Source organism: Gopherus flavomarginatus, chromosome 8, assembly GCF_025201925.1.
Source record: "Gopherus flavomarginatus isolate rGopFla2 chromosome 8, rGopFla2.mat.asm, whole genome shotgun sequence".
In the NCBI taxonomy this organism is placed as follows: domain Eukaryota; kingdom Metazoa; phylum Chordata; order Testudines; family Testudinidae; genus Gopherus; species Gopherus flavomarginatus.
In genome coordinates, this window is record NC_066624.1 from 18,992,523 (window position 1) to 19,007,354 (window position 14,832).

General features: G+C 39.1%; 1 protein-coding gene across 3 annotated transcripts in view; it reads left to right on the forward strand.

Moving 5' to 3' along the window:
• PAK3 (p21 (RAC1) activated kinase 3) overlaps positions 1–14,832 on the forward strand; it is a 187,887-nt gene that overhangs the window by 142,532 nt on the left and 30,523 nt on the right. For 2 of the 3 annotated variants that reach the window (XM_050965163.1, XM_050965162.1), the window contains 6 exons: positions 1,331–1,431; positions 5,107–5,151; positions 6,292–6,445; positions 8,040–8,077; positions 10,490–10,621; positions 13,036–13,198. In XM_050965163.1, coding sequence (XP_050821120.1) covers positions 1,331–1,431; positions 5,107–5,151; positions 6,292–6,445; positions 8,040–8,077; positions 10,490–10,621; positions 13,036–13,198 — 633 coding nt within the window. The remainder of the gene's footprint in view (positions 1–1,330; positions 1,432–5,106; positions 5,152–6,291; positions 6,446–8,039; positions 8,078–10,489; positions 10,622–13,035; positions 13,199–14,832) is intronic. The other variant, XM_050965164.1, reaches the window with a different exon arrangement.

Sequence of the window (14,832 nt, forward strand, 5' to 3'; positions counted from 1 at the left end):
AAAGAATACCTGGCTTCAAGGATATATTGCAGAAATTTTCAATTTAAAGCACTAGAGATGATGCAATGTGCATTCTACATAAACATTTTATTAACATCTTCTTTCTCGAATTGGGATTAGTCACTAAAACACATGGCAGATAGAAATTCGAATACATTCTAGTCCCCTTTGTAGCACATTCTATTTCAACTGAAGTGGCAAAGCTGTTCCAAAGTTGCTCCCTTCAACAGCACTGCGCACCACATTAGGATAAAAGAAGAACCTGCAAATAGCAATTTCCTCTACTATCTACCTGTATGGTTTCTGTTTGTAAAGTATGATGATTCTCCAAAGGAACCAAATACTTCAGCTTGTACTGTCAGTGAACCCCTGCTCTTTGAACATAGTTTATGAATTATATGTAGTCTTTAGAGATGTATTTGGGAGTTCATGTAAATATATTCTACAGTTACATATATTCGTAAGCTTATATTTGATATTTTAACTAGAATTCTGCCTGGATTTGGATAGGTTTCCCCAGATGTTTTTGTAACCTAAACAAAATTTGTTGCATGAATACAGTTATTTCACCGTGACTCCTAATCTGATGTGTTAGTGGAGGTAACTTTTGTCTTATAAAGGGTTGTCATTCATAGTATCTCAAAAACTCTGCCAAGGTGAGTGCTCCTGAAGTACCTTGATTTGCTCACCAGCCAGGTACCAAAATTTTGTTTACTGTCAGTTGAATACTCAGTAAAACTGGTTGTGGATGTGTTGCCATTCAGTTCTTCAGTGGAGCAGAGTGCTGGGAATGGACAGCCATTAGATATGATACTTTACCAAAGAGCTATAAAAGGAGGGAGAGGAAATGCAAATACAACTTTTATTGATTCCCCCCCCCCCCCAAATCAAGCTCCTTCCACAAGAAGCACCAAAATCTGTTAGGACAAACTTCAGAGTTTTGAAAAAATAAATCAAGTATTAGCTGCTGGATATGAAGGTTTGATTAAAAAGCGAAATGATGGTAGAAATAACTTACCTACCTGATTCCTTTTTATAGATGCCTAAGAAGGCTTTGACAGTTGTTTAAAGTGGATTCCTTGCGTAGCTGGTAGCTGCAATCTGTATTTGGTCATGTGAAGAAAATCAAATACAATCTCATGGGCCACATCAAAAAAGGGGTATACATTAGGTTGGCACTTCATTAACCTGGGTCTATGTAGCGGATAAGATTCCCTTTGAATTAATTGTTTCCCAGTGTAAAATGGTTACTTTGACTGAACCTGATTGTAAAAACTTGTGAATGAAAAAACTGCAGAAAATAAGTGCATGTTAACATTTTTGCCTCTAGCCAATAAGAAGAAAGAGAAAGAGCGTCCTGAGATCTCTCTTCCTTCAGATTTTGAACATACGATTCATGTGGGGTTTGATGCAGTCACCGGGGAATTCACTGTAAGTAACCTCCATATTGTACCTTTGTTAAGTCTCTCAGTTCCTTGACAGTGAAATAGTTTTTTGCAGCCGGAAACTTCAGGTGATGACAGCAGTCAGGCTGAGAAAAAACAGACTTGTTGGTTTTGGATATTTTCAGTACTTTACCTCTGATTGCGGCTGCTTCCCCTTCCCTCTCCTCCCCCCACCTTCCCTTGGATTAACAGCAGAGTGCCTGTGGAAAATGAAAACTAGGAGAACCCAGGTGCCTGCCTGGATAAGTCTTGTAAGCTGTTTTGGGGCTAGAGTTCACTGTCTTTGGAAAGACATAAGGAAAGTGTGCATGCGCACACACGTCTGGACAGCTGGCCCTAAGGGGCATAGTCTAACTGGCCTATAAACATCGGCAGAAAGCTGCAGAACAGGCATTGTGGAAGTCTGATCATTTTGTTTCAGCAAACAACCTCCGAGGTATTCCCTGTCCAGAGACTAGGTAATCAGGCATGCTTTTAGCTTGAGTAGGGTGTAATGGAACGGTCAAGTTTGCCACGTAAGATTAGTGAGAAGAGTTAATGCAGTGTGTTTCAGCTCAAGTAATGGGGGAAATGAGTCTGATCCAAAGCCGAGTGAAGCCAATGGGAGGCTTCACTGGACTTTGGATTGAGTCACTGGTTAGGTGTTGGAATCATTAATTAGTAAGCCTAACATGATAGTCAGTTTATTTTTACCTTTTCCCAGCTTAGCAGTACTAGTAACTTTCCATACCTTCAATACCCAGTGAGCTGATGGATCAGACTATGCTGTAAAAACATGCCGAATGGTAGGAAGGGCTAATGTTGATTGGCAGTGTAAGTAAAACAGGGAAGATGGGACAAATCATTTTGTGGCTTGCTGGCCAATGTGCCACCAGCTTCCAAAATCTGGGCACCAAATGCAATTCTTCTGTGATTTTTGTTTTGGTTGCTTCTTCTGTTTCTTTAACATGTTTCAGAAAACTAGAACATTCCTGCTTCCTAAATAAATAAATAAAATCAATTAATGCATATAAAATAAAAGTTGTGTGGTAGCATCACGTCTTTATAAGAGAACTAGAATTTAAGAGCTTTTAGTCATTTGAAAATGTTACACTCAGATTTATATTAGATTTTAAAGAATAGACATGACTTCTAAATATATACTTCAAAAAAATATTCTGGGCCAGATCCTGAGGTTCTTATTTAGGCAAAACTGATTAACTTCACTGGGAATTTTCCCTAAGTAAGGCCTGAGTAGAGATTGAGTTTAGGCCTCCAGATTTGGTCTTCTGCCCTTAGAAAATTGCAACAAATATATCAATTTCAGAACAATTTTCTGGTATTCGCTCTACATTTTATTGTTTCTCGCTCTCATTCTGTCTCTCTCTGTAACTACTTCACAGGTAACTTTAATCTTTGCTGCCATTTCTCAGTTCCACGTTACATTCTGTCATGTTTTTTATTTTCCTCCTTTTGTGTTTACATTTTCCATCTCTTTTTCTTCCACCTTTTCTATCCTATTCCTTCGTCGTCTTTTGTGTTCTCTCTTCTTTTCTCTGATCCCATTTTTCAATGTTCTCCCAGTTACTGTTCTGTTATTTCTTTCCTTTTTCTGTATTCTGTACTCCTCAGTCTTCTCTCTTTCTCTCATTTCCTGTGCTCATTCTCTTCTGTGTTCTGGCTGGAAGAAAAGTGAAATGGATCACAATTATCTTCCCTGGTGCACCAGTAGAAAATAATTCTAGCCATTTTCACTTCCCTGTCAGCTGGAACAAAAAGAAATGGAACAACAACAAAAATAAGATTTGGGGTTTGAGGAACCCTCTACCTCCACTTCACAGATCAGCATTTGGATCAGTTTTAATATTGCTGCCAGCATCCATTGTGTCAAACAGTAGGTCTGCAGCATCCGACTTCTTATTGTAACATCTAATGCCATCAGCAGTCCATTAGCACAGGCCCTGGCCTCTTATAGAAAGCAACACCTGTTCTGGACTAACCCACTTTTATAGCAATGATTTATTTTCAATTACTCTTTTCCTCTTTTAAATTATAGGCACTAGCTTCCTGTTGTCCAGCCTCGCTTTGTTGGATAGTTATTTCTACAATGACACATACTTGCTCCTGAAGCATGAGAGTGCAGAAGTTAATTCAGTGGGCTGCTGCCATAAAGAGATGGCTGCACCATCAGAATATACTTATCCCACCCCTCCAGAACAGCCTGGTGATGATGAGGCTTGTTGGTATAGGCCTAGTCCTGCAGTACTTAATACAGCAAAAAGTCCTTTCAAGTCAAAGGAAATATTGCTCCATTAAGGACCACAGTTTGCCCCCTAGCCACGAGCTAATTCCAGTCACCAGATATCAGTCTTATGTTACATTTGGCTTCCCTGATTTTTCCCAATCTGGACACAAGTCTTGTGTCAGCCAAATAGTCACATGGTAAGTAAATTTTGCTGAAGGGTCTACCATTAGCTACACAACTTTTTTTAAAAAATCCCCAGTGTTTAGTGATCGCACTGTCTGTGTCTCTCAAAAGTTTGGAAGTGCCATGGGAATGTGAAAATATTTTAAATTTCAAGTGATTACAGTGGTTGTCATGCCAGCCATGTCTGCTTTATTGGTTACGTGCAATGCATAGAAAAATTTCTAACGCCCAATGTTAATCCCCCCCCGGATGTATTACCTGACTGCTATTTGTTGCATCTAGAATTGGAATCAGGAACACCTGCATGGGATCCTGAGTTTTGGCTATACGGTTTTAGCATCAAGCTGTGTTGTTACTCATATACGCATGTTAAAACTCCATTTCATTGTGCTTGGAGCAACCATGATTGCTAGGAATTAGGGCACAAAGCACCAAATGAAATTGGCTGGAAACTGTTGGGTGGAAGCATGCTTCGTTAGCTTTATATTTATTTATTTTGAAGAAGCTATTGCATTTATTTTGAGGGGAGGACGGCACCGGATTTGTAGCTTTTCGGTTTGGTTTTGTTTTTTAAAGTGAATTTTGTAAGGTATGTCTTTTAGTGAAATAGTTTCCTGACCCCAGTCTGGAATAAAAGCTGACCACACACCAAATTTTTAATGATTCTTGATGAAGATTTTAGCCAGTTGGAGGAAGTCATGGCTTTAGATCCAAAGACTTTGCACATTAGTGACCTAAACAAATGTCTGTCTAAAGTTTCCTAGACTTTTCACTCTGACATGTACATTACTTGTATTACAGCAACGCTTGACCTTCTAATAATTTCTCAGTTGTAGTTTGTTCCTTGTGCACTGGCCAGTTATGATGTCAGGACTGGAAAAGGAATGGAAAAAGTTGCATACAGCTGTTAAAAATTGCTAAACTGGTTTTAAAAATCAAAAAAACACTGAGTAATTTTTCCAGTCACTTGCCGTGAATCCTCAGTAATATATTTTTGTAAGGGAGAAAAAAATGGGTAAAAAGGGGGATGATGCTTCCAAACTTTGGAACAATTGTGATTTTTATGTTTTTCCTAAGTCTGTCTTCCTGTAGCCTGTCCAGCACCTAATCTATTTGGTACTTACCTCATAATTCTCCCACTTTAAATGGGATTTTCCCCATTTCGGCCCATTGGTTTCACCTCCTTCCCACCTTCTAAGTTGTCCCACATTCTGTTTTAACTTTCTTTTCTTTCTTTATTTACGTCCATTACAGCCAGATCTCTATGGCTCACAGATGTGCACAGGGAAGCTCCCAGAGGTGCGTCACAGGCCCAAAAGAAGCTTGCATCAAAGTGCTTCTTTGAGATGTCATAGCACTGCAGCAGCAGGTTCATGTGTGTGCAGTAGATTTGTTGCTTGGCTTATCCCACATTTTTGTCATTAATCCCAAACTCTGGAGGCCCATGTCACACATTGATTTGCAGAGAACTTCGTAGGCAGAAGCCATGTAAAATGTATATCTAGAGCGGGGTGGCACCAAAGTTACGCTTAGATGCAACTCAGGTATAGTCTGTATTCGGTAGCTCCTCTAATTCGCTGCTACATGTTGGCTGTGTGGTAAAAGGGGAAAACTGTAGGTTCTGAAACTTAGGAAATTATACTGGATGTTTAAAGCGATTTGTCAATAATAATATTCCAATGCAAATTTGCAGCTTTCCGAGATTGGATCAATTTCCAAATGACACCCTACCTCCTAAGATGATTGAAAACTTATGCTAGGCTTTGGCACTTGCAGCCTGTTTTCTGAGTTCCTACTTTCTATAAATTGTTAATAACAAGCATAGAGAGCTAAGGGTGCTGAAAAGAGACTTCCTTAGCAGCAGCAGCTGTGTTACAACTCAGTGTTAGAATTTTTACATTGCAATCCAAATTGTTGCCCCCTTCTCCAAACTAGAAGCAATATTCCCCTGATCTAGACATACATTTATTTGAGACTATCAGGGAGGGGGTTTATCTTTTAATTAGAACAGCAACTATATATTTCCATTATTAAGCATTGAAAATCCAGTGTAAAGCTCCTAAAATACACTGTGTTGTCCACAAATAGAGAGTAGTCTTGTTATGTCTGCACTTAATCACCAGGAAAACAAGCTAAGCCTTAACTCATTATTCCATGGAAGAGCAGAGTTGATTTAAAGATGAGTTTCATGCACGTTTTTTCCTGTCAGTCATAACTTTCTTTTCTTTTTTAAAAGTTGGATTCTGGTTTTAGCTCTGTATTTTGATAGAGAAGAGAATGATTACATCTACTGTGTCAGTTTCTTATTTTAAATGTAAGGCATCAATTAAAGTTTCTGAAAGTAATCTTACAGGTAGCATGGGATTCTTGGTAAGGAACTATGCTGACTGTGGCTGCTGAATTTCCTAAATCAGCATTCTTTCTACTTGGCATCCACAGGGAATTCCAGAGCAGTGGGCCAGGCTGTTACAGACCTCCAATATAACGAAACTAGAGCAAAAGAAGAATCCACAAGCTGTTTTAGATGTTCTCAAATTCTACGATTCCAAAGAGACAGTTAACAACCAGAAATACATGAGCTTTACTTCAGGAGGTAAGTTGAAGCCACGCTGTGCAAGAAACTGAAAGCCAAACTGCTTCAAAAGTAAAACAAGTGTCTTTGAAGTGCAAAGAAGTGACCAGAAAAACATTCCAGTGACCAGGAAAGATCTAATCTCCTGGAGTTGAATGCTGCTTCCTCCCAAAGATGCAGTTGCAAATGTGGAAGAGCAATTGGATAATCTTGTTTTTTTGTTTGTTACTTTGTTCTGAAAATTAAATAAGAGGATTGAGTGAAACAATCACTGCCTCTTTCATTCTGAAGCCACAAATAACTGGCGATCTGCTCAGGAGGTGGGTGCTATGCATAAATATATGAAATGTATACAACATTTCTGCTGTCATGGAGTCTTCCTAGGAATCTGGATGAAGGATCAAAGAGAAGGAGGTACTTCTAGAGGCTACAGCATCTTCATTCTGGGGATTTCATTGCAACTGAGGCGCCATAATTTGGAAGCCTCCAAATGTGACCTTGCTGTCACTTTTTCTAGGTTTTCTGTACATTCTGCAAGGTCACTAAGCAGCATTGAGAAAATGTTTTCAAGGAGAATAATTCTCAGTTTTAGTTTATATTTTTTTCAGTGTGTTCTGTTGTTTTTTTTTCCTTGTTAGCTAAAGGAACCCTGTTGCCTGGTAATAAATCATGGCTACCAAGGAAGCTGAGGCTTCAGACTGAGTAGAGCGTGTATGGCTTTAGTAATGATGTGTTCTTTTCTGTATCATGGCTCTCCTAATTATTGAGCTGCTTCCTACACGAAAACGTTGTGATACAGTTACGTTTGTAAAGACATAGCTATTATTTCTGCTAACGTGGCGTTCAAACCCAGCAGCGTGTGAGCAAGATCTGTAACTTTCTTGAGCTGAAGTTGTTCATCTGGTAGAGCTAATAAAAATGTCACCATCACTGCCAGTGGAGACAGTGACTTCCTTGAACCTGATGGCGCAACTGAGACCCGTAATTCAAAAATTGATGGCCTGACTAACCTTAAATTTACCCCCACTAAAATAACAATTAACTCTGGGATAAGTTATCAAACATGCAAAATTTCAGGCTTGTAGGAGTTTTGTGCATGTGTGTGTGTTTGCAAAAGCTAGAGGGATGGTGATCCGCTTTAGAAGGAAAACTGACTTACGTGCTTATGGAGTTGCTATCATGGCTTCATAATAATAGAACAATATGAAGGGGGTTATACTGAACCTTTTCTATAGGAAGGTTTTGACCCCACTAGAAAGAAAAATGCATGTATTTGCAATCTTTTTATGCAAGTGACTTTATTGTAAGCCTGACTTCAAACTACCCTCTCTATTGGTGAAGGACGTGTGCTGGACCGCTTCCCTTTACTATCCCAAATGAGAGGGGTAGAGTGAAACATGGAAAACAGACACTAAAGTAAAATGTAGACATTGTAGTAAAGAAATAGCCCAGATCTTTCCACCATCTTCCTGTCATCTTTATAAAGTAACTGGTTTTGCCAAAGGTGTGTTGTGAATGAAATCTGGCGAGTTTTGCATGAACTTGTTTTGCTGGATTCCTCAGAACAAGCTTCGTTATGAAAAGTATCTAGCTAATCTTCCTTTGCACCTTTCAGATAAGAGCGCCCATGGATACATAGCAGCCCATCCTTCGGTGAGTGTAAAAAAATAACAGCGATTTCATTTATGGTGTTTGGGTAAGTGTGATGGAGTAAGCCATAAACTCTGAATTTTCTGGTATTCAGAATATTAGTCTCCTCTGCTGAAAGAAGTCAGACACAACAGCTTTGCAGCAGTGGTCTTTAGATTCCATTGGCTATTTTTAATTTTCTGTTTAATACCTGACAGACAGATTAACGCCTGGGTTTCTTGACGAGGAATTGCTTACTGTTCCCAGCCCTTTATGATTTATATTCTTTAGTACAGTGTGTTATTCCAGGCTCTCTAACTACACTTTAGTGTAGTTTTTTCCATCTTAAAATAAAATCTCTACTAAATTTTTTTGCTTTTCTAATTCTGTGATTTAATTAGATATATGACTGAACATAAGTAAGGTTAGAAATTATTCAAAACTCACGGAAAGAATTTGTAAGAATGTTTTAAACATTGGTCAATTATAACTAATGCTGAATTACTGTGGAAATCCCAGAGATATATTTATGACCTCCATATTAATATTGACTGAATTCATCAGTATTAACATTATTGCATTAAATATCAATCATTAATTAGAGATTTGGCCTTTATTTTAAATTCAGTGACTCAATTTCACAGTTAAGGTTTTTAACTAAAGCCAGATCCATTATCCATAATAAAATAAATTTCTGGACGAATACTGCAGTCACATAGGAATATAATCAGTATGGCCTTCAAAGTGGTTCCTACCAGTGGTTATGGCGTCCTTAGGAACTATCACTGTATCTCATCCTGTGGGATATAACAAGTAGCAAGATACAAGCTCTTACACGACAATAGCCTATTCAAGAGATTCAACAGGAATCTTATATAAAAGGGAAGGTGGGAGCTCTATTGCAGTACAGAGAAATCATTCAGCTCCTACTAACTGAATTTCACCCAGTAATACAAGTCTGGTATTGTATATAGTTTAGCTTCACAATTCTAGTGTTGTCACATCATCCATGGAACCCTGTGTGTAAAATATTAATATTAAACAGGAAACCTTACAGTCATGTGATATGCTACAGAATAATATATACTCTTTACCACCTACATTAAGACAGCTCCAAACTCTGGGAAAGTTGCATGATATCATATAGAATATGGTGAATGCTCCTCTGACCTGGTAGCTGGGTTATGCAGTTTATAATTCTAAAGTTTTGACACTTTAGTAACTTCTTTTACAGGTCACCATTTTCAGTAAAATCAGTTTTGCAGTGAAATAGATTCTCAAGGGAGATGCAGTATCACTGTATATATATTTAAGGACAAATTAATTAAGGCAGTGGTAGGAATGGTGTAGTGAACTGTTCTGCAAACTATAGGAGTTTAGACTGGATGATCCATACAATTATTTCTGTCCCTTCTAACATTGATACCAGATACTGTACTGAAGAGAAGTGGCCATCTCACAGGTTATGTGAGAGACCTGATTATTTAGAACAAGTGTCCGCAGTCAGCTTAAGATTCTGCTTTGATAACCATGTTATTCTTTGTGTTCGTTCTCTTAACCCCCCTATAACATTCCTTTCACCGTTTGGTAAATGTTTGATTGGACTTTTTTCCCCCAGTTTATTCTTCTTCTGGCAATTCGAGTCATTAGTCCACATTTTAGGTATAGTAGCTGGGCTTGTGGTAGTTGCAGCCCCATTAACTTTATACACTGATTCACTGAAACCTGGCAAAGAGCAGAAATACTAAGCATTAAGTATTAGATGAAGATAAATGTGAAAAGCATATAAACAGGAAAAAATAATATTCTGCAGGGTAAAATAATAAAAAAATAAAGAATTGCTTTTCTCTATAATACAGAATTTCCTGTTAGACTTAAGGAAGGATCCTTTGAGATTTGAAGTGCATTAATTAGTCTAACTGGTAGACTTGTTAGCTTAATTAACTGTTACCATTTCTGCAAACATGTTACCAAAGCAATACACCATGAACTAGAGGTGATTTTCTAACTCCTGCATCTGTTCAGGTATTGTTCTCAGTTGAATTAGTCTTTCATTAAGTATGTAAATGAATGATTTATTTGCCTTTATTTAACTTAATTCCTCTAATAATGCAGCATAGGATACAATTCACTAGCCCAAATGCTAGTACCGTACCAAGACTGTCCATGAATAAATAAAGAGGCAGATGAAAAACACCAAATTAACCAAACACTACATATATTTAATATACATTAACCAAACACTACATATATTTGTAATCATAAAAAAAGAATGTACCATATGCAACTAATAACTGAGGTTTCTACAACTATATATAAATGTAAAATTCTCTGCTATGTCTGAGTAGATTAATGCTGTACATTATTAACAAGTCTCCATTGCTATCTTTAAAGAATAAGTGAACAATCAGTTATGCTACTGCCTTTTATCCACAGAGCACAAAAACTGCATCAGAACCCCCTTTAGCTCCCCCAGTTTCAGAAGAAGAGGATGAAGATGATGAAGAAGAAGAAGACGACAATGAACCTCCACCTATTATTGCACCACGACCTGAGCATACAAAATCAGTAAGTTCACTAGCAGCTTTGGTTACTGGTGTCATTGTATGGTATAATTGAGAAATGTATCTGTTATAATAGGGAAGTGTATAGAGTCCCTTTTGGGTGAAGACTCAGTGTTAGAATCCTGACGTTAGCTTTTAATTCGCATGAACCTACAGAAGCCAGGAGATTCTGATTTGAGGCTTTTCATGTAATCCTTAGCTTTTCCCATTATGCCAATAGGTATTGTGAAACTCTGAGTTCAGTTTTTATATTGTGTTTGTGTATATGTAATACTATGTTACTTAAAATACATATATACAAACGTGGACTTAGCCACGGTCAGTGGAGAGAAGGCTTGTGATAGTGCTAGCTCTCCTGCTTGCTTCCTTGCTGAGAGAGAGAGAGAGACTGAACAGATGTGATAGGGAGATGAAATGTAGAGCAGATGTAGACAATGCGATTCCTTGTCTTCTAACAGGACAAAGTATTTGTCATACTAAAGACAGATAAAATATATAAATGTTTTCCTAATGATGCTATTCTATGCACGCAATTGCTGTAGTTACTACAGGGATGATACACAGTTGTGAATGGGAGAAGTGATCTGCGAGATCACAAATTGAAGGAGGGAATTCCGCAGGATAGTGACTCTATTAAGATGTGGTCCCCATCATGACAATAATAAGACCTTTTATTATAACGGTGGGATCTGTCATATCTAAATGCAATCTTTAGAGGATGAAAATACAGACCACCCCAAATCAGCCATATCCAGTCCTGCTGAATCTAACCTGATCATTGTGATTCAGTTGAGCAGACGTTGGCTTGCGTAATGTTTGCATCATGGGTGCTACTGAGTTTTTGTGGAAACTGCTACCATCAAGACCAAAACTCTTCTATGTTCATACTTCAACTCCTAGCGTGTGGACTAGATAGACTAATATTTCCTTTAGAGCTGTGATCTGTGAGGTCAGTACATACTTTTAGGGATTCCAAGATCCAATCTGATAGACTAGCTTCTCCAGAGCTGTTATTTGTAACATGAGACCAAAATGGCTCCAGAAGCAAAATAATAATGTCTACATGTCATTACCTTTCTTTAGATGATTTTCTTCTTCTTAAAGAAAAGCGAACAGCTTTCTGAATAGTAGTAGCTGTCTTGCATTTACATTTAATTTGCTCTATTACAATAGTAAGATTATTTAGATTAATGAGTGGAAAGAAGCGATGATCAAATCCTAAAGGATTTGGACAAATACAAAATTCCTTCCTCAATTTTTCCTTTGGAAACTCCCTTGAAATGCCTGAGAGTTTTGCTTGAGTAAGGATTTTTGGATTTAGCCCTTGTGCAACAGAAATAATTTATAGAAGGTCTATCGCAAAGGCACAGAGCTAGTGCTGGGTACTGCTCTGCAGGAGATGTTCTGATTTAACTGACCTAAAATAAGTGTTTGTTACTAATTACTCCTGTTTGTTCTACAGGGCCATCACAGGCTCTGGAGCAGTCGTGGGCAACTTGAGGCCCATGGGCCACATGCGGCCCACCAGCAGATTACCCTGACGGGCCGCAGGTTGCCCGCCACTGCTCTGGAGGATGAGCTGCATACACCTCTGCCTCATGCATCTTCAGCAGCAATTTTAACTGAGTTCCAAAAATCTTTTTATTACTGATTTTCAAGAGATGCGCCTTCCCTGTCGTGCCCCCTACTAGCCAAGCATGGCTCTGCAGAGGCCAGCCTCAGTTTCCCCTTAAAATGTCCACATTTCCTCTGCTGGGAGTCCAACTTATTAAACTCTGCACAGAGAATTTCAAAATAGAATTCAGACACACTGTCTTCATCCCAGTTTCATATGGGCCTAGCCTCTCCTCCTTGAGTATCTGTTCTCTCTTTGAAGTTTCGTTCTTTCACCCTGGTACCAAACTTGGCACAGCTTCTCTTCCCCAAGTGTCTGTCTTCTTGCTCTCCCAGCACTTCTTGCCTGGAGTTTGAGCCCAGGTCAGAAAGAGCCCAACTTCCCAGGCTGTATGTGTTAGCAGAGAATTTGAATCACTGAGACACAGAGCCTCACAATGTCATTTTTACAGTCACCCTTCAGAGCTTAATCAGACTATAAGCAAGTAAATGTTCCCCTCCAGGGTTTGAAATACAAAATTGCAGCACCAAGAACCTAAAAATGAAACTGACTATAAATAAGGATAAAACTAACTTCATTGGTTTTCATTGTCCCTATTTTGAGAAATGCACAAAGGAAACAAACACCTTAATGTAAGTTGCCATTGGTGATAATAAGTAAAGGAACATAATTTGTTTTTGTTTTTTTCCAGTATGACACTTAAGTTAGCAGAGTCCCTATAAAAAATTATATGTGAGATAAAATCTCATGGGGATCCATCTCCATAGCCACCTTTCTGACCCCAAAATAATTTTCTGTTGCAGATCTACACCCGGTCTGTAATTGAACCTATTGCTGCACCAGCACTAGTTAAAGAGGCTACGACCCCTCAGCCTGAGAACTCAAACACCAACACTTTGTACAGAAACACAGACCGGCAACGAAAAAAATCCAAGATGACGGATGAAGAGATCCTAGAGAAATTGAGTAAGTGTCCTGCCCTTACCTCTTGTTTTATAAAGCATTGTCTAAATGTGTCCCTCCTGTATGCCTGCAGAAGGAATGTCCTTATTTTAGTGTCACTGGGGCACTTGGGCTTTCTTGTACACCCAGCGATTGTGCTCTATGGACGGGAAACAGAGATGGAGGGAATCCCTTCCTTCTCAGTGGGCAGCTGTGATTTGCCTGCGTGTACTTTCTAATGTGCAGCAGAGAGAGAGAGAGAGAGGGAGAACATTTCTGGATAAGCTGAACACTGTTGCCTAGTAACCCCTGGTTTACTGAGTCGCCAACAGGTGTCCATTGAGCTGAGCAGAAAACACGTATTACACCTCTTCTACAGTAGTAGTAAGTGCTTCTGGTGAGCATCCCCTCCCCTCGAGATACTATGTATGTTTTGGGTCTGCAGTGGCAGAATGCCGCCAATTACTGCTGTTTTGGCCATGCACCTCCTCTCCTCCCACCCCAGCATGGCTAAGTTCATTAAGCTATAGCTTAGCCCTTAGTATGTAAATACTCATATTTACAAGCCATTGTTTCTGTTGTGATTTCATATAAACCTTTATTAAACTCAGATTGCAGACTTAGTGGTATAGAAGGGAGATCCTTATGACTGTATCTTCATTACAGTTCTGTGCTCTCTGGCATTTATATGTACCAAGGCTGAATTTGGTCCAGTAACTAAAACTACCTATACAAGGCACCAAGCATTGAAATGCAGCAGCCTCTGGGGTGGAAAGCTTCAGCTGTTAATACAGAGCAGCACTACACTGAGAGTCTGCTCAGGCGTAGTATTAAAGCCTGACCAGAACTCAACTCAAGCCCAAGAATGTTGACTTGTTTTCATGCCGGACACTTGTAGGGTGTTAGTTTTGCTCGGAGAGCTATGGGCCACTGGCCAGAGACTCAGACAGGGTGTGGGGAAGGGAGAGGAACGAGACTAAAGAAAGAAGGGTGGAAGGAGAGAGGAGCACAGGAATGGTGGGGAGGAGACTGGGAAAGGGGAGGGAGGGGAGTAGGGAGGAGAAGAGAGGCAAAAATAGGAAGTTGGACGAGGGCATCAGAAAATTGAAGTCTGTACACGCAGATGTTAAAAATATCCTGACCTGAGCCAAAGAGTGTTGTTTTCATACTCGACCTGACCTGAGACTTGTATCTGGGTGCCTTCAGGTTGCAGGGGTCTACATTACAGTGCTGCTCATGGAATACCCACTACTACTTCCTGTAGCATCTAAGTATTCCTTGGAGTTCTTCCAGCTAGGCATCATCTCAGCCTGTTTCTACTCAGCTTGTAAATTCTGTTGGGATCTCAACAAAATATGATATTACTAGAGTCACCATGTAATTCATAGACATAGTCTAACCCCATTAAAATTCCTCCTCCCTTCCAGGAATCTCATGCCCTGAAAGTTGTGATCATTTTAAAAGGCTAAGTCCCTTTTTATAAAGATGCTCCATTCTTGCAGGACAGGATGCATTTTAAAGGGTGCTGGAGCTGGGTTTGGTGCTCAAATGCTGTGACATGTCTGTTATCAAATCAAGATAGATAAAAAACAATGGAAGTTATAAAACCCTGAAAAAAATGCCTATAATGGAAATCTGTCTTTATACTATACTCAGTT